Genomic DNA, 18,937 nt, shown 5'->3' with positions numbered 1-18,937 from the left:
TATATATATATATATATATATATATATATATATATGAGCAGGAAGTTTGAAACCGATCAGATCAGTTCTGGAGTTACTCATCGGAATCTTTGGAGGAAGAAAAAAAAGGGGTCTCCTGGACTCATTATTATTATTATTATTAGTAGTAGTAGTAGTGGTAGTAGTAGTAGTAGTGGAAGTAGTTATTATTTTTACCATGAAACTGCAACACTCACCCTAGAGGCCACAAGACTCACCCTAGAGGCCACAAGACTCACCCTAGAGGCCACAATACTCACCCTTGAGGCCACAAGACTCACCCTTGAGGCCACAAGACTCACCCTTGAGGCCACAAGACTCACCCTAGAGGCCACAAGACTCACCCTTGAGGCCACAAGACTCACCCTTGAGGCCACAAGACTCACCCTAGAGGCCACAAGACTCACCCTTGAGGCCACAACTCACCCTTGAGGCCACAAGACCCACCCTAGAGGCCACAAGACTCACCCTTGAGGCCACAAGACTCACCCTAGAGGCCACAAAACTCACCCTTGAGGCCACCACCGTCCACAGCCACCACTTGGATGAAGTACTCTGGAGTACTCTCGCGGTCCAGACAACAGATGGCAGTACGGACGAGTCCAGTCTCTGGGTTGATAGTGAAGATAGCTTGACCTGAACGTTCATCCATCACGTTCTTCTCTATGGTATAAGTCAGGTGGGCGTTGGTGCCTTCCTTCTCGTCGTCAGCGTCCCACGCCCACACCACGCCCACGGACAGGTCTGGGCGAAGAGGAGAGAGATACAAAACATGTAAGTGAACATATTCAGTATAACCTCCAGTAGAAAATCGCTTCTGCAAGGCTTGCAGAACACTGCAATGCATTATATGTAGTCGTGGTTTATACCGTTACTGCCTGTTGTTCAGTGAAGGTTTGACTGATCGACTGCGAACGAGACTGATTCTGGGGCGACTTGTGGTTGACCACAACACATGTCACAACAGCTAAGAGACAGTCGTAGCGTCAACTAACGGCGTCGTTGGTAACGTGAAACGTCTTGTATAGGAAACGTCAAGACGTTGCATGCCAGTGACGTACGGAAGACAGTGGTTAAGACAAGCCTTGACTGGGTCAATGTTTCGCTGTGTAGAGCTCTATCAAGTTAGGTTTCTCTCTATCAAATCCTGTTTCTCTCTCTGTGTAGAGCTTAATCAAGTAATGTTTGGCTCTGTGCAGAGCCTTGACAAGTTTTAGCTTGATAAAGCTCTACAACTACACAGAACGAAACGTTGCCCCACTGAAAGTTGGGTCTAAAAATATTTTTAATTGCTAATTACTTTGAGTGACGAGTTCTTTTGAATCCGTCAAACTGTCGATCACTCCCCAGCTAGTAGCAGAGTCCCAGGGGATGGCGGGAACTCCCAGAGCTGTTGCGCCCTGTCCACTTTGCAGTAAATAGGAACCTGGCTGCTAGTCGTATGCTGTTTTTAATTGCTTGTCGCCTAAGCTGATAGTTTATTGTTTACCAGCAGATCATCCCGTGAGCGCCAGCGCGCAAACGAACGGGATTTCGAAGGTCACAAAGGGACTTGGCTAGACGCCACTGGAAATGGTCAAGTCTAAAAAATAGCATTAAAGAAAGTTTGCATATTGTAATCTATTCAGTCTGCGCAGTGCAATGTATAGATATATGCTCAAGAAGAAATCAAATATTGTCACTGCAAACATTGGTCACTTGTTGGGAAATATTGCTGTCTAATTACTCGTCTAGTCGGTGCAAAAATGTGGATAAAATCTAAGAGTTTTCGATATTTTGTTATTAACTACGAAGTGATGTATCGTTTTCTGTATGATTTCTTTGGATGAATTTCTAATTGGTAGAATTATTGAGAATAAATATATTTGTTTTTAGTGTGGCACTGTCTTTGTCCACACAATGTGTGTGGCACTGTCTCTGTCCACACTATTGTGTGGCAGTATCTACGTATCCACTCTGGTGTGTGGCACTGTCTTTGTCCACACAATGTGTGTGGCACTGTCTCTGTCCACACTATTGTGTGGCAGTATCTACGTATCCACTCTGGTGTGTGGCACTGTCTTTGTCCACACAATGTGTGTGGCACTGTCTCTGTCCACACTATTGTGTGGCAGTATCTACGTATCCACTCTGGTGTGTGGCACTGTCTTTGTCCACACACTTTACACTTCATATCACTGGCATCTTCATGCAAACTGTACTGTCACAAATACTTATTCAATATTCTAGCCATAGTCTAACAGTGACTACGTCTAGCAGTGACTAAGTCTAGAAGTGACTACGTCTAGCAGTGACTACGTCTAGCAGTGACTACATCTAGCAGTGACTACGTCTAGCAGTGACTACGTCTAGCAGTGACTAAGTCTAGCAGTGACTACGTCTAGCAGTGACTACGTCTAGCAGTGACTACGTCTAGCAGTGACTACATCTAGCAGTGACTACGTCTAGCAGTGACTACGTCTAGCAGTGACTACGTCTAGCAGTGACTACGTCTAGCAGTGACTACGTCTAGCGGTGACTACGTCTAGCAGTGACTACGTCTAGCAGTGACTACGTCTAGCACAGTGACTACGTCTAGCAGGCTACTGACTTTACTCCTCTCTCCGGAGAAATAAATTATATAACCTATTTCTTCTACTCTTCTACTTTGTTCACAGTAATTTCCTAGCTCTTTTCTAGCAATATTTTCTAAGCTTCTCTTTGAAAAAAAAAAACAAGATTTTATTGGACATCATCTATATTTAAAGCAAGTTTAAGTAAATCATAGTCTTGATCGTGTTGCTGGAGGCTTGAGTTAGAGAATACAGAAATACAGTGGACCCCCGGTTAACGAACTTTTTTCATTCCAGTAGTATGTTCAGGTGCCAGTACTGACCGAATTTTTTCCCATAAGGAATATTGTGTAGTAGATTAGTCCATTTCAGACCCCCAAACATACACGTACAAACGCACTTACATAAATACACTTACATAATTGGTCGCATTTGGAGATGATCGTTAAGCGGGGGTCCAGATCTCAAGCTAAAACAGAATAAATCATAAAGACAGGGTGTCAGGGACGAGCTGTCTGTAGCTCTAGCTACAGACAAACAATTCTTCTGTTTGCAAGATGGAAGCCCAGATGTAAATTTCGATATATCTTTGTATTATAGTAAGTAGACGATCATTTTTAAATTATGGTAGGTAGACAATAGTGTATTTATATGATAGTAGTTAAATAAAAATATGTGTATTTTAGTAGCAGACAATAGTGTGTATATTACAGTACCATTAGGCTGATTTATGATGGCCTGTGTTTAGTCTACAGACCGTGTGTGTGTGTGTGTGTGTGTGTGTGTGTGTGTGTGTGTGTGTGGGCGTGAGGTGTGCCACATGCGTCAAACACTAGCCTGGTGGGACGAGGTCTCACAACCCAGCTCACTTGTCAGTCAGAGAGAAATATTTGAGCAACACTCAAAGGCAGATACTGGAGCGAGTGATGCCTCATGTGAATACTAAGCTTTGAAAAAAACACACATACATGGGGTTAAAAATGAAGGTACGGTAATTAAAACACATTCCTGTGGCTGTAGAAACACCCACACACACACCCACACACATACCCCCACCACACACACACACACACACACACACACACACGTACATACATTTTTGGAGGGTTAACCCTGAGGATTTGAAGAATTCCTGAATGCTGTGATTTTAGATACTAACTTGAATGGAGAGTCAGCAAATGAAATGATGGAGAACCTAGGGAGAAAATACAGGAAAGACGCAGAGACCGTCATAGCAAGAAGAAAATGTAGAACCAACAACGTCAACGAGAGCTCTTGGTTCAAGAAGAGATACAGGGAGGCAAAAATAAAAACTTGTAAGAGAGTGGAAAAAGTGCAGAAAGTGAATTGTAGACGAGAACAGAAAATTGAACAGGTTAGTCAGAAACGAGAATGCTCGGGTGGGGGAAGAGACTAAGGCTAAGTACGAAGCAAGATTGTTTCACAGCTACATCAGATGAAAGACGTCAGAAAACATGCAGGTAATTCGAGTAATGAAGGAAGGAGGAGAGCTCACGAACAATGATAAGGAAGTCTGTAAAATGCTGATCAGAGAACTGGAAGAGATCCTTTTAGTGGAAACGGACATACCAGAGGCAGGGGGAACCGACAAATACTGGATGCCATCCACACAACATTAGGAGAGATAAAGAAACTTTTCTTGAACCTGGATTCATAAAAAAAATGAAACCTGACAAAGTGTCATTATCGATTTTGCGAGAAGTAGCCGAAGCATTGTCCAAACCACTATGATCTATATATAAGGCAATGGGTACAGAACAGCTGCCAGAGATCTGGAAGGAGATAAACAAGAGGCTTTGAACTACCGACCAGTTTCTCTAATATGAATGATTATCAATGGAATGGAGAAAATAAGAAGAGGAAAAGAGTTAGAACACTTGGAGAGAAGTGTTTTCATAAACAATAACCAGCTTGGGTTTAAAATATGGCAAATCTTGGAGTCCTATGACAAAGTAACAGATGTGAGACAGGAGAGAGAGAGAGAGAGAGAGAGAGAGAAAGAGAGAGAAAGGGAGAGAGAGGGATGGGTTGACTGGATATTCACAGCCTGAAAGAGAGGTTAGGTAAGGTTTGTCAGGAAACAGGACAAGCGTTTCCTGACGCGGGTCTTAGTCACATGATGACCCGCCGCTGGAGCTTTTGGTCATCTAACCGAGACCTTCGGCTGACTTACCGGTCATTCTCTTCAAAAATTATGCTTATGATTATAACCAATAATTTACAGACAGACATTCACAGTGTACCCTACAAGAGGCCCAGCCAAAAACTTTGGGTGAAGGCCGGAATAACAGGGAATGTAGTCCGGTGGATTAAAGAGTAGCTTAGGACAACGAAGCAAGAGTGAATGTCAGGAGGAGACGTCAGAATGGAAAAGAATAACTAGCGGGGTTCCGTAAGGATCATTAGTAGGACTAACTGCTATTTTTGGCTTATGTAAATGATATTCCAGATGGGACTGATTCAGATATATCTCTGTTTGCTGACGATATAAAACCAATGAGAAAAATACACAATGCTCCAAATAAATCTGAACTAACTGCAGTATTGCTTAGATAAGTCGTAACTTGAATTCTGCTCCAGAAAATGCAAGGTTATGAAGACTGGGGAAGGAACAAGAAGACCGGAAACGAGGTATTACACTACGGGAACAGAGGCTGCAGACTTTACTCAAAGAGAAACACTCAGGGGTGAGCATAGCTCCTGATATTTCGTCAGAGGCTCACAACAGCCAAACAGCCTCTGCAGCCAGTGCTCTACAAAGTGTTTTTCCGGGCTCCTCATATAACATACGTCAGGGACATCTTCGAGTATGCAGCACCAGTATACAACCAACACCTAAAACAAAAGTTAAAATCTGGAGACAGTGCAGAAGTATCCAACAAGGCTGCTCCTGAACTAAGGGGCAGAAGGAGAAGCTAATGGAAGTGAATCTAGTGATACTGGACGACAGAGGAACCATGGAAGAAATAACAATAACATACAAAATGCTTAGGGGAATTGATAGAGTAGACAGGGATAGGCTGTTTACAGGCGAGACAAGGGAATTGGAGAACCCAGCTGGACGTTAAAGAACAGATTAATCACAAGAATGTCAGGAAGTATTTCTCCAGCCCTAGAGTGGTCAGAAAAAGGAATGATGTAGAAGAGAAAGTGTGTGAAGCAGGCGCCATGTACAGTTTTAAGAGCAGACACACGAGGCTACGACTGAATCTGGCCAGTTTCAAGTAAAGAGGTGAGGCTAGGAGCTGTGATTCGACCCCTGCAACCACAAAAGTAGGTAAGTACACACACACACACACACTTACAAACAACTTACACACACACTTCCCCCCCCCCCACACACACACACAGTCTCCGTCCCCGAAAACACAAATTCGTGAATACACACAAACATATTTCTCACAGGCAGAACATACAGTATAAATATTGGAAAGGCAGTGTAAATGTTTGCAAGACATTGCAAATATCATCAAATGCAACAATTCACAGTCAATACTTCACATACCTGTACCTAAATGACAATCAAACATTAACATCAGCAGATTTTTGATAAACAAGCCAAAAAAGAGACCTGCGGCATTTTGTTTTTCAATAGCTACAATCATTCTTCGATTTCAATAACGTTTTTATGCAGCCTTAGCTGCCCGAAGCAAGGTAATATTGGGTGGAAAACGTCGGGAGAGTGAAGGATCACCTTAAAGGCGCACACTCTTACCTCTCTTCTAACATGGAGGTGATTACTGGAATGTGGCTACAGTGGCAGAGTTATGTTGGTGGTGCGCCAGTCATCAGTGTTGGTGGTTACAACAGCAGAGATGTGTTGGTGGTGTCCAAGTCTTCAGTATTGGTAGTTACAACAGCAGAGATGTGTTGGTGGTGTGCCAGTCTTCAGTATTGGTAGTTACAACAGCAGAGTTATGTTGGTGGTGCGCCAGTCATCAGTGTTGGTAGTTACAACAGCAGAGATGTGTTGGTGGTGCGCCAGTCATCAGTGTTGGTAGTTACAACAGCAGAGATGTGTTGGTGGTGCGCCAGTCATCAGTGTTGGTGGTTACAACAGCAGAGTTATGTTGGTGGTGTCCAAGTCTTCAGTATTGGTAGTTACAACAGCAGAGATGTGTTGGTGGTGTGCCAGTCTTCAGTATTGGTAGTTACAACAGCAGAGTTATGTTGGTGGTGCGCCAGTCATCAGTGTTGGTAGTTACAACAGCAGAGATGTGTTGGTGGTGCGCCAGTCATCAGTGTTGGTGGTTACAACAGCAGAGATGTGTTGGTGGTGTGCCAGTCTTCAGTATTGGTAGTTACAACAGCAGAGTTATGTTGGTGGTGCGCCAGTCATCAGTGTTGGTAGTTACAACAGCAGAGATGTGTTGGTGGTGTGCCAGTCTTCAGTATTGGTAGTTACAACAGCAGAGATGTGTTGGTGGTGTGCCAGTCTTCAGTATTGGTAGTTACAACAGCAGAGTTATGTTGGTGGTGTGCCAGTCTTCAGTGTTGGTGGTTACAACAGCAGAGTTATGTTGGTGGTGTCCAAGTCTTCAGTGTTGGTAGTTACAACAGCAGAGTTATGTTGGCGGTGTGCCAAGTCTTCAGTGTTGGTAGTTACAACAGCAGAGTTATGTTGGTGGTGTGCCAGTCTTCAGTGTTGGTAGTTACAACAGCAGAGTTATGTTGGTGGTGTGCCAGTCTTCAGTGTTGGTAGTTACAACAGCAGAGTTATGTTGGTTGTGTGCCAGTCTTCAGTGTTGGTAGTTACAACAGCAGAGTTATGTTGGTGGTGTCCAAGTCTTCAGTGTTGGTAGTTACAACAGCAGAGTTATGTTGGCGGTGTGCCAGTCTTCAGTGTTGGTAGGTACAACAGCAGAGTTATGTTGGTGGTGTGCCAGTCTTCAGTGTTGGTAGTTACAACAGCAGAGTTATGTTGGTGGTGTCCAAGTCTTCAGTGTTGGTAGTTACAACAGCGGAGTTATGTTGGCGGTGTGCCAAGTCTTCAGTGTTGGTAGTTACAACAGCAGAGTTATGTTGGTGGTGCGCCAGTCTTCAGTGTTGGTGGTTACAACAACAGAGATGTGTTGGTGGTATGCCAGTCTTTAGTGCTGGTAGTTACAACAGCAGAGTTATGTTGGTGGTGTACAAGTCTTCAGTGTTGGTAGTTACAACAGCAGAGTTATGTTGGTGGTGTGCCAGTCTTCAGTGTTGGTAGTTACAACAGCAGAGTTATGTTGGTGGTGTCCAAGTCTTCAGTGTAGGTAGTTACAACAGCAGAGTTATGTTGGTGGTGTCCAAGTCTTCAGTGTAGGTAGTTACAACAGCAGAGTTATGTTGGTGGTGTCCAAGTCTTCAGTGTTGGTAGTTACAACAGCAGAGTTATGTTGGTGGTGTCCAAGTCTTCAGTGTTGGTAGTTACAACAGCAGAGTTATGTTGGTGGTGTGCCAGTCTTCAGTGTTGGTAGTTACAACAGCAGAGTTATGTTGGTGGTGTCCAAGTCTTCAGTGTTGGTAGTTACAACAGCAGAGTTATGTTGGTGGTGTCCAAGTCTTCAGTGTTGGTAGTTACAACAGCAGAGTTATGTTGGTGGTGTGCCAGTCTTCAGTGTTGGTAGTTACAACAGCAGAGTTATGTTGGTGGTGTCCAAGTCTTCAGTGTAGGTAGTTACAACAGCAGAGTTATGTTGGTGGTGTCCAAGTCTTCAGTGTAGGTAGTTACAACAGCAGAGTTATGTTGGTGGTGTCCAAGTCTTCAGTGTTGGTAGTTACAACAGCAGAGTTATGTTGGTGGTGTCCAAGTCTTCAGTGTTGGTAGTTACAACAGCAGAGTTATGTTGGTGGTGTCCAAGTCTTCAGTGTTGGTAGTTACAACAGCAGAGTTATGTTGGTGGTGTCCAAGTCTTCAGTGTTGGTAGTTACAACAGCAGAGTTATGTTGGTGGTGTGCCAGTCTTCAGTGTTGGTAGTTACAACAGCAGAGTTATGTTGGTGGTGTCCAAGTCTTCAGTGTTGGTAGTTACAACAGCAGAGTTATGTTGGTGGTGTCCAAGTCTTCAGTGTTGGTAGTTACAAGAGCAGAGTTATGTTGGTGGTGTCCAAGTCTTCAGTGTAGGTAGTTACAACAGCAGAGTTATGTTGGTGGTGTCCAAGTCTTCAGTGTAGGTAGTTACAACAGCAGAGTTATGTTGGTGGTGTCCAAGTCTTCAGTGTAGGTAGTTACAAGAGCAGAGTTATGTTGGTAGTGTCCAAGTCTTCAGAGAGACTCTCTCATCCAGTCTACCAGGAGACGAAGAAGAAATCTCCAAGCACTGGCTTATTTTACCATCTCATCCTACCAACGTGGACTGTTGTTGACCTACCGAAGACACTCTCTATAATTACTTATCTATAATTCCCCATTTATAATTGCTTATTTGTGATCAGTAAGAGTAATTAGGTACGGAAGTTATAGGAATAGTTTATTGCTTCCCACAGTTATTTCCCTTTATTTATTATATACTTTCAAAGCTAGCTAGTTACTCCCACGATTAGTTCCCACGGCTAGTTACTCCCACGGCTAGTTACTCCCACGGCTAGTTACTCCCACGACTAGTTACTCCCACAGTTACTCCCACGGCTAGTTACTCCCACGGCTAGTTACTCCCGCGGCTAGTTACTCCCACGGCTAGTTACTCCCACGGCTAGTTACTCCCACGGCTAGTTACTCCCACGGCTAGTTACTCCCACGGCTAGTTACTCCCACGGCTAGTTACTCCCACGGCTAGTTACTCCCGCGGCTAGTTACTCCCGCGGCTAGTTACTCCCGCGGCTAGTTACTCCCACAGTTACTCCCACAGTTACTCGCACAGTTACTCTCACAGTTAGTTCTCTCACAATTAGCCAGTTAGTCCTCACAATGCATATGGTTCTGACAATGTCAGACACAGTGCCACAGTGCCAGTAGGGTGGAACGGGGTGATGGCACTGGTAGTGGTATTATTATTATTATTAATATTATTATTATTATTATTATTATTATTATTATTATTATTGTTAGTAGTAGTAGTAGTAGTAGTAGTAGGAGTAGTAGTAGTAGTAGTAAAGGAGAACTGGAACAACAGAAAAAATAGGTTTAATAGCCAACAAGAAAACAAGAGGTAAGGGAGACTGAACAGAAATGTAATGGAGGAGATATGATCACGACGTAGCAAGTACTCCTAGGCACTGACAAGCACTGACGGAAGTTCACAAAGTTTACACACACACATACACGCACTCGACCCCTGCAACGACACACACACACACACACACACACACACACACACACACACACACACACACACACACACAGTCATAGAGTTGTCAGGTAGTGGAATAGCCTAGAAAGTGATGTAGTGGAGGCAGGAACCATACATAGTTTTAAGACGAGGAGCAGGGAGAGAGAGGACCCAGTAGCAACCAGTGAAGAGGCGGGGCCAGGAGCTAAGACTCGACCCCTGCAACCACAAACAGGTGAGTACACACGAAGCGGAACCAATTCGGACAACCGAAGCGGGGCTAAAGTTGCCAAGTTGCGCAGGATAACGCACCTCCGGCAGAATTTTTTTTTATATTTTATTTAAAAACTGCATATACATAATACATTGTATTACTTACAAAACAAACCACAGTGAAAAATAAATAAAAGGTACATACAGTGAACTTCATACCTCTCCGAACATGAAATTAAACACCAACATTACAAACTAGTCAATAAACCCAACCACATCCACTGTAACTTTATAGAAGTACTTAGTATTGATGACAATACATACATACACATACATATATATACACATATACATATATATATACATATATATATATATACACACACACACACATACATATATGTAAATTAAATTAATATACAACTCAGATCGGTATACAGAAAAAATACATATAGTTTACTTCCATGTCACAAGTACTTGGCTAAACAGGAGCACCATACCTAACACATACACCAGAATATTGAAAACCCAACCTTCCACATCCTTACAATACAGAATTTTATAAACAGAGCAAATACAATAATGATTATAGTATAAATTAAAAACCTTACTAGGTATTACAAAACGTCTAGTACACAATCCCGGTACATTTTAAGAACACCATATATCAAGGCCATATTACAACCATATACATAACCCCACAACCATATACATAACCTATAAACCCTCCTTTTATAATAATCATAATTACCAGTGCAGACACAGCTGACACTTCTACCCCCCCTCTCCCCGTTTGTACAGTCCCCGTTCTAAATAACATACATTGAATTATCCTAATGAAAGGTCATACCCTGACCTCATCAAAACCTAAAAGTTGGTAGTGCATGAACAAGACAAAAACACAAAATTTACAGACTAAAACAGATATGAAACATTACATTCCTAGACACATACACTGTATTAAGTAGAAGTATATACACCACCAATATGATATCAAATATTAATGTTAACCATGAATTACAAACATTCAAAACATTTGCATATAGTGTAGTTCACACTCAAAAAACAAGATAATACACCACATGCCACAGTAGCGGTACAATACTAGGCTATGTATATTATTTAAAGAACCCGAGACTAAAATAAAACTAGAGTAGTTATAAGACTAAGGCTGCTGTAATGTGCCAGTCCCAAAAGAACTGACACGTATCTCAGAAAAATTTTGTGTTGATACCAACGTGTCAATCTAATTACTTAAAAACGAGATCCTAAGGGCTCGGTATCCTGGCTTTCAAGGAAATTTTAAACCCAGTTAACATAACCATCAGGCTTAGAAATGTAACCCTGGAAACCACACTTATATCTCACTATGACAAACATTCTCTTGGAACATGGCTTACCATCCATACCTAATTCTCACTACCTTCCTCTTACACACTACATAAGTTCCAGATAAACCAAAAACCCCCCCCTTTACATCCCCCCATAAGGAGACCACTCCTTTGTCCATCCTCAGGGACCCCGCCCAAGGGAACCCACAGTGAGATTCCTATAACCTTCCGGGAAACTTTTTTCCCAAGACGCCCCATAAACCAACTTATTCCTACACTTCGTCCTATAGAATCTGGCCGCCAACGCTTTTATCCTCATATCACCCCTTAATCCCCTCATTCCCCATGAAATGTCCAGATAATCCACTATGATATACATTATAGCCCTTCCTACATCCCTAGGCACTCCCCCTACATCCAGTAGTAAAGCCCTTAAAAGCGACAAACGACCCCCCCCCAACAGTCTGATAACCCCACCCATCCATGATCTCACCCCCTCCAAGGAGGTACAAAAAAAAACCACATGAAACGCCGTTTCAACATCACCACAAAACTGACAAAAAGCCTCTTCCACAAACCCCATACTACGTAACACCTCCTTGGAAGCCAGAATCCCCATGATAAACCTATATACTAATTCTCTTACTCTAGCCGGTATCCGAAGCTTACTAAAATCTTTCCAAATAACCCCCCAATCATACGTTGGATACACGGCTACCCCTTGCATAATTCCTTGACCTTTCACTACCCTCACCAACCGTTTCACTTTGATTTTATCCACCTGTTGCACTGTCAATAAAAATCTCAACATATCTTCACAAACCCTCAATTCCTTCCCACTCCACCATTTACGTGCCTCCTCCATAACTCTTCCTACTTTGACGCCCCTCACACCCCCTTCCCTCATATACCTCCCCTTGATATATACAGCCATGACTCTCAGTCCTAAAGTCAACAAACCCAAACCCCCTCTCCGAACATCCGTCATAACTACCTCCTTACTTAACCATGCCCTCCCAAATCCCCACACAAACTTCAGCACCCTCCTCTGCATTTCCACAATATCTCGTACCTCTAAGGGAAAAACCTCTGCCACCCCCCATACCTTGCTATAGACAAGTGAATTTACCACCACTACCCTCTGATGTAAAGCTAAGTCCCTCGCACTTAAACCTCCTAGTCTACTTAAAACCTTACCCTTGACAGACTCCGAATTTACCCTTCTGCATGCCTGCACTTCCGCCAAATACCATATCCCACATACCTTGATTCTGTCAACCACTGTCCATCCTAACCCTATCCCCAAGCCCCCCCCTATCCAATTACCGACCTCTAGTAACCTTGATTTCACCGTATTAACTCTCATTCCGGTATTCATACCAAACATCTGAATCACTCTACCCACCCTCCTAAACTCCTCCATACCCCTTAGCATAACAGTAGTATCATCCACATACCCAACGATGCCCCCTTTGCACCCCCCTTCCATCTCCTGATTGTTCATTACCCTCTCAACAGACTCATAAAAAGGATTCTGCACACACGCAAAGAGCAGCTGTGACATCGGACAGCCCTGTCTCAAACCTCTCTCCATTGGTACACTTTCACCCAACCTCCCATTGACCTGTACCCTCACCTCTGCCCCATCATACAGGGTGTTCACCCACCTCACTACCCCCTCCCGAAATCCCAACCTCTCTAAGCAAACCCCTAAGAAATCTCTGTCCACGCAATCATAAGCATTCACCCAATCTAAACCTAGTATTCCCCCTCCCGAACATCTCTCTAGAAAATCCCTAATCACACCATGTCCATCCCTCATCCTTCTTCCCGGAATTCCCAACTGTCCCCTATGTAACACTAAACCCAACACTTTCCTCATTCTGTTGCCCAAAACCTTAGCAAAAATCTTGTAATCCGAGCACATTAACGTAATCGCACGGTAATCATTCAAAACTCGGCATTCCTTCTTTTTGGGCACTAAAACCGTGACACCCGTTCTTTGTGATTTCCCCATCCTCCCACTACTTAACATACAATTCAAAACCCCCACCAAACAAAGCCGTACACTCCCCCAATGATACCTATAAAAATCGTTTGGTAGTCCGTCTATTCCTGGGGTTTTACCCTGGCACATCCCAAAAACTGCCTCCTCCACCTCCTCTACAGTAATACTACCCTCGATTCTGTCACTGTCCTGCTCACTTAATACTCTATTAAACCCTTCATCCCCAAACCGTCCCTCACCCACTCCCCTGCCATCCCTCCTCCACTTCTCCCTAAACCAAAAATCTGCATACAAACTAATATTTTCCGTGGTGGATAGGCCTTGACCCTCCTCAAAGCCACCCCCCCCTGTACCTGCCTCAATATACGCCAAGGTGGTCTTCGCCTGCCGTTCCTTAAACCTCCTTAATACAAAACCCGATGGCCTATCTCCCCTTAAGACATCCTCCAACCCTGCCCTAACTCGAATTGCCTCAAATTTTTCATTGTGAATTTCTGCCAACCTATTTCGCAAACGTTCCATGTCCTCACTCCGCCCCACACGTTCCTCTGCATAACAGTCATTTAACTGACCCTCAAGATAATTTTGTAGGCCATAGCTCCACCTAGCCATCTCCTTACCCCGTACTTTAAAAAATTTCCCTATTTCAACTTTAGCCCTCATTTCCCACCAATCCAGCAAATCCATTTCCATATTCCTAGTCTCCCACAAGGATTTCCACCAATCTTCAAACCCCGTAGGTTCATCCTTTTCCCTAAGTAGCCTCACATTTAATTTCCAATATCCTGCATAAACCCTCACTATGCCATCTACCCTCAAATCTGCTATAACAGCACGATGATCAGAAAAACCCACATCGATAGTCCTCACCCTCTCCACACCTATGCCCTGCCTAACATAAATCCTATCTAACCTTGCCTCATATCCCCTACGAATAAAAGTGTGCTCCACTCCATATCCCCTACTTCCCACCACATCTACTGCTCCAACATCTCGCAAAACATCCCGCAGGACCCCCAAAACACAACCCGCCCCCCTCGGAACCACATCACCCTTCCTAATGACACAATTCCAATCCCCACCAATCACCGTAAAAGCAGGTAAACCTCTCAAGTGATATACCAGAACCTCGCGTACAAAATCCACCTTCACTCTAGTGTTACTAGTTGCTGGCATGTACACACCTACAAAACTAACCCTCCTGGCCCCCCAAAACCCATCCACCCTGACAACCCTCCCACCCCCCCCCTCCTCCCAACCCAGGATACGCAAAGGACTGGTCTCCTTTACCGCCACAGCCACACCTCCTTTCAACCTCAAAGCATCACATGTAAACAACCTATAACCTTTCAACAACAGCTCACATCCTAACCTATGGTTATGTTCCTGCAAAAAACAGACATCAATGCTAAATCTCCTCAAAACCCACTCTAACCATACCCTCTTGACCTCGTTTTTAAGACCGTTTACATTGAAAGTTACACACCTGAATTTTACAAGAAAGGCGGCTTACCCCTGTGCCGCTGAGGCTTACTTGGTCCTCCTTTCATAGGTCTCGGTTCTTCTCTATCAATCCCTCGTTCCTGCCCTCCAACCCCTCCCTGTCCCTTCCCACCTAGCTTCCCATTGCCCCCCCTCCTCCCTGACTTGCCTTTGCAACCACAGCTGCCCACATCTTCTTCCCAGGCCTCTGCGCTGGTGTGAGGACCTCGTCCATGTCTGATGCCCCCGCTGATCTCTTGCGGGAGCTACCCTCTACATACATTTCTTCTTCAACCACATCTTCTTGATGGACCTCCACCACCACATTGCTCTCCTTTCGAACCTCACTCAAGTCTTCCTTACCCTGCTTCTGTTCATCCATCACCTTGTCATCACCTGACCTCACATCACTTTCCACACCAAGCACCGACTCTTCCAAAAAATCCTTCAGCACAGCCTCCAAAATCCCGTCCTGAGCTGACTCTGCATTATCTAACGGCCTGTCTGACGGCGATATTCCCTCCCCTCCCGTTTCCACTGGTAGTGTAACACACGTCTCCAAAACCACCTCTGCCCTGTCGACCTTCTCACTCCATAGGCCTGTACCCCGTCTTTCCACTTCATCCGTCATAACATCCGTGGCTTCTAATGGCGTATCCACAGCAGCTGTCTCCTGACGTCTAGGCTCCTGTCTCCTGGGGCATTGTGCCACCATGTGCTCATAAGAGTCACATAAACGGCACGTCTTCCTCTGCCCCGCATAGTGAACAAAAACCTGTGTTCTATGGTTACGCAATGTAACATATGATGGTATCGGTCTCCTCAGGGTCATTTTCAGTGTGCATGATCCTTCCGGCATCCCCTCATAAGGGCCGTCCCTCCACATTCCCATGCTCGTCGAGTGTACAGTTCCATAACCACTGAACACATCTTGGATGCTGTATGCTGTTGCCTCAAAAGGTACATTCCTTACCTTCACCCAAGTAAAATACTTAGACACATCATGCAAGCATACTTCCACTGCCGAATTGATACTCATCCGTCGTTCTTGAAATTCATCTACGATGGTAGAGTAAAGTCAGCCCTCATGAACTTCACGAAGACCCTTGACATTCCATTCAGTGCCACACCATACAGCTCTTCGTTGGGGATGCCATAACAGTCCCTGATAATGCTTGGCAGGAGAACGTTCATCGTGTCGTTGCTTAAAGTTCCTCTAACCAGCTGAATGCAGACAGTATTAATGCGCCGGTACAGTCGGTCCGCCATCTTGGCGCTAATACTATGTTTTCCTCACCAGGTGGCGTGCAAGAGAACCAGTAGAAGCGTCCTCTCTCCCCGCAGGTCGAGAGACGAATGTGGTCCGGCAGAATTACATGAGATCTTCCACAAGCAAGAACCAGTCACACGTGAACCATATCAAGAACCAGTCACACGTGAACCATATCAAGAACCAGTCACACGTGAACCATATCAAGAACCAGTCACACGTGAACCATACCAAGAACCAGTCACACGTGAACCATATCAAGAACCAGTCACACATGAACCATACCAAATACAGTCACACGTGAACCATATCAAGAACCAGTCACACGTGAACCATACCAAGAACCAGTCACACATGAACCATAAGAAATACAGTCACACGTGAACCATACCAAGAACCAGTCACACGTGAACCATACCAATAACCAGTCACACGTGAACCATACCAAGAACCAGTCACACGTGAACCATACCAGGAACCAGTCCCACGTGAACCATACCAGGAACCAGTCACACGTGAACCATACCAGGAACCAGTCACACGTGAACCATACCAGGAAAGAGTCTTTCAATGTTTATTATGCTAATTGCCGTAGTGCTAGGAATAAGATGGACGAGTTGAGATTAGTTGCTAGTGTAGGTAACATTGATGTATTTGCCTTAACTGAGACGTGGTTTAATTAAAAAAGTCGGGACATGCCTGCGGAATGTCATATTCAGGGTTTTAAATTGTTCCAAGAAGATAGAAGTATTGGGAGGGGGGGTGGGGTGGCATTGTATGTCCGAGATCGCTTGAACTGTTGCATAAAAACGGGTATTAAGTCTGAAGTAACACATACAGAGTCTGTTTGGATAGAATTTTCAGAGGGGCATGAAAAACTGATTTTAGGAGTGATATACCGTCCCCCTAACTTAGATAGGGACCAAGGGAAACTACTATGGGAGGAAATTGTTAAGGCCACAAGGCACGATAATGTAGTAATTTTAGGAGACTTTAACTTTAGTCATGTTGATTGGAATTTCTTGACTGGGAATTTAGAATCGTACGACTTCTTAGAAGTATTTCAGGATTGTTTTTTGAAGCAGTTTGTGACAGAACCTACAAGGGGAAATAACCTGCTTGACTTAGTTATGGCAAACAATGAATCCCTTGTTAATAATTTAGAAATTTCAGAGGAACTGGGTGCTAGCGACCACAAATCAATTACATTTAGCATTGAATGGAAGTACGATAGTAGCGATAACTCAGTAACAGTTCCAGATTTTCGCTTAGCAGATTACGATGGGCTTAGAGAACACTTATCATCTGTTGACTGGGGTAACGAAGAGAGCTATCAATATGACAGTTTTCTGAACACTATACATGCTGCTCAAAGAGCGTTTATCCCATATAAGGAAATTAGATCAAATAGAAATGACCCAAAATGGATGAATAATAGGCTCAAATATCTACTAGGGCATAAGAAAGGAATTTATAGGCGTATCAAAAGAGGTGAGGGTCATCTTATGAATCAGTATATTGACATTGAGAGGGACATTAAAAAGGGGATAAGAAAAGCTAAAAGGGACTATGAAATTAAAGTTGCTAGGGATTCTAAAACTAACCCAAAAAGTTTTTTCCAGGTCTATAGAACAAAAGTTAGAGATAAGATAGGTCCCCTTAAAAATAACTATGGGCACCTTACTGACAATGAGAATGAAATGTGCTTGATTTTAAATAATTATTTTCTCTCAGTTTTTACACAGGAAGACACTGACAATATTCCAGTAATTAATTTTTACAGTGGGCTAGAAGTAGATAAATTATGTAACATCACAGTCACTAGTGAGATGGTTGTGAGGCAGATAGACAGACTGAAGCAAAATAAGTCGCCGGGTCCTGATGAGGTTTTTTCAAGGGTTCTTAAGGAATGCAAAATGGAACTCTGTGAACCATTAACTAATATTTTTAATTTATCTCTTCAAACAGGTGTAGTGTCTGATATGTGGAAGATGGCTAATGTAACTCCTATTTTTAAAACAGGGGACAAGTCGTTACCTTCAAATTACCGCCCAATAAGCCTGACCTCAATTGTAGGCAAATTACTAGAGTCAATTATAGCTGAGATTATAAGAAGCCATCTCGATAAGCATAGCTTGATTAATGATACTCAGCATGGATTCACAAGAGGCCGGTCTTGTCTAACTAATTTATTAACTTTCTTCAGTAAAGCTTTTGAGGCTGTTGACCACAATAAAGAATTTGATATTATTTACTTAGATTTTAGTAAGGCTTTTGATAGAGTTCCGCACCATAGACTGTTAAAGAAAGTGGCAGCTCATGGCATTGGGGGAAAAGTGCTCTCGTGGATCGAGTCATGGCTCACTGACAGGAAGCAGAGAGTGTCCATAAATGGGGTTAAATCCGAGTGGGGATCTGTAACAAGTGGCGTTCCACAGGGATCAGTCTTGGGCCCGTTGTTGTTTATAATATATATCAATGATCTTGATGAGGGAATTACTAGTGATATGAGCAAATTCGCCGATGACACAAAGATAGGTAGGATAATTGATTCAAACGTAGATGTTAGGGAACTTCAGGAGGATTTAAACAAACTCTATTCTTGGTCAGAAAAGTGGCAGATGCAGTTCAATGTAGATAAATGCAAGGTTCTGAAGCTTGGGAGTGCCCATAACCCTAGTACTTATAAATTAAATGATGTAGAACTTAGCCATACAGATTGCGAAAAGGACTTGGGGGTTATGGTGAGCAGCAACCTTAAACCAAGACAGCAATGCCTAAGCGTACGTAATAAGGCAA

At 43.5% G+C, this 18,937-nt stretch overlaps 1 protein-coding gene across 1 annotated transcript in view; it reads right to left on the bottom strand.

Moving 5' to 3' along the window:
- LOC138852847 (uncharacterized) overlaps positions 1–18,937 on the bottom strand; it is a 68,532-nt gene that overhangs the window by 15,725 nt on the left and 33,870 nt on the right. The window contains exon 4 of the mRNA XM_070086051.1: positions 529–762. Coding sequence (XP_069942152.1) covers positions 529–762 — 234 coding nt within the window. The remainder of the gene's footprint in view (positions 1–528; positions 763–18,937) is intronic.

Source organism: Cherax quadricarinatus, chromosome 1 (genome assembly GCF_038502225.1).
Source record: "Cherax quadricarinatus isolate ZL_2023a chromosome 1, ASM3850222v1, whole genome shotgun sequence".
Classification (NCBI taxonomy): Eukaryota; Metazoa; Arthropoda; class Malacostraca; order Decapoda; family Parastacidae; genus Cherax; species Cherax quadricarinatus.
Note: the sequence above shows the minus strand (reverse complement) of the source record. Positions and strands in the feature narration are given on the sequence as shown.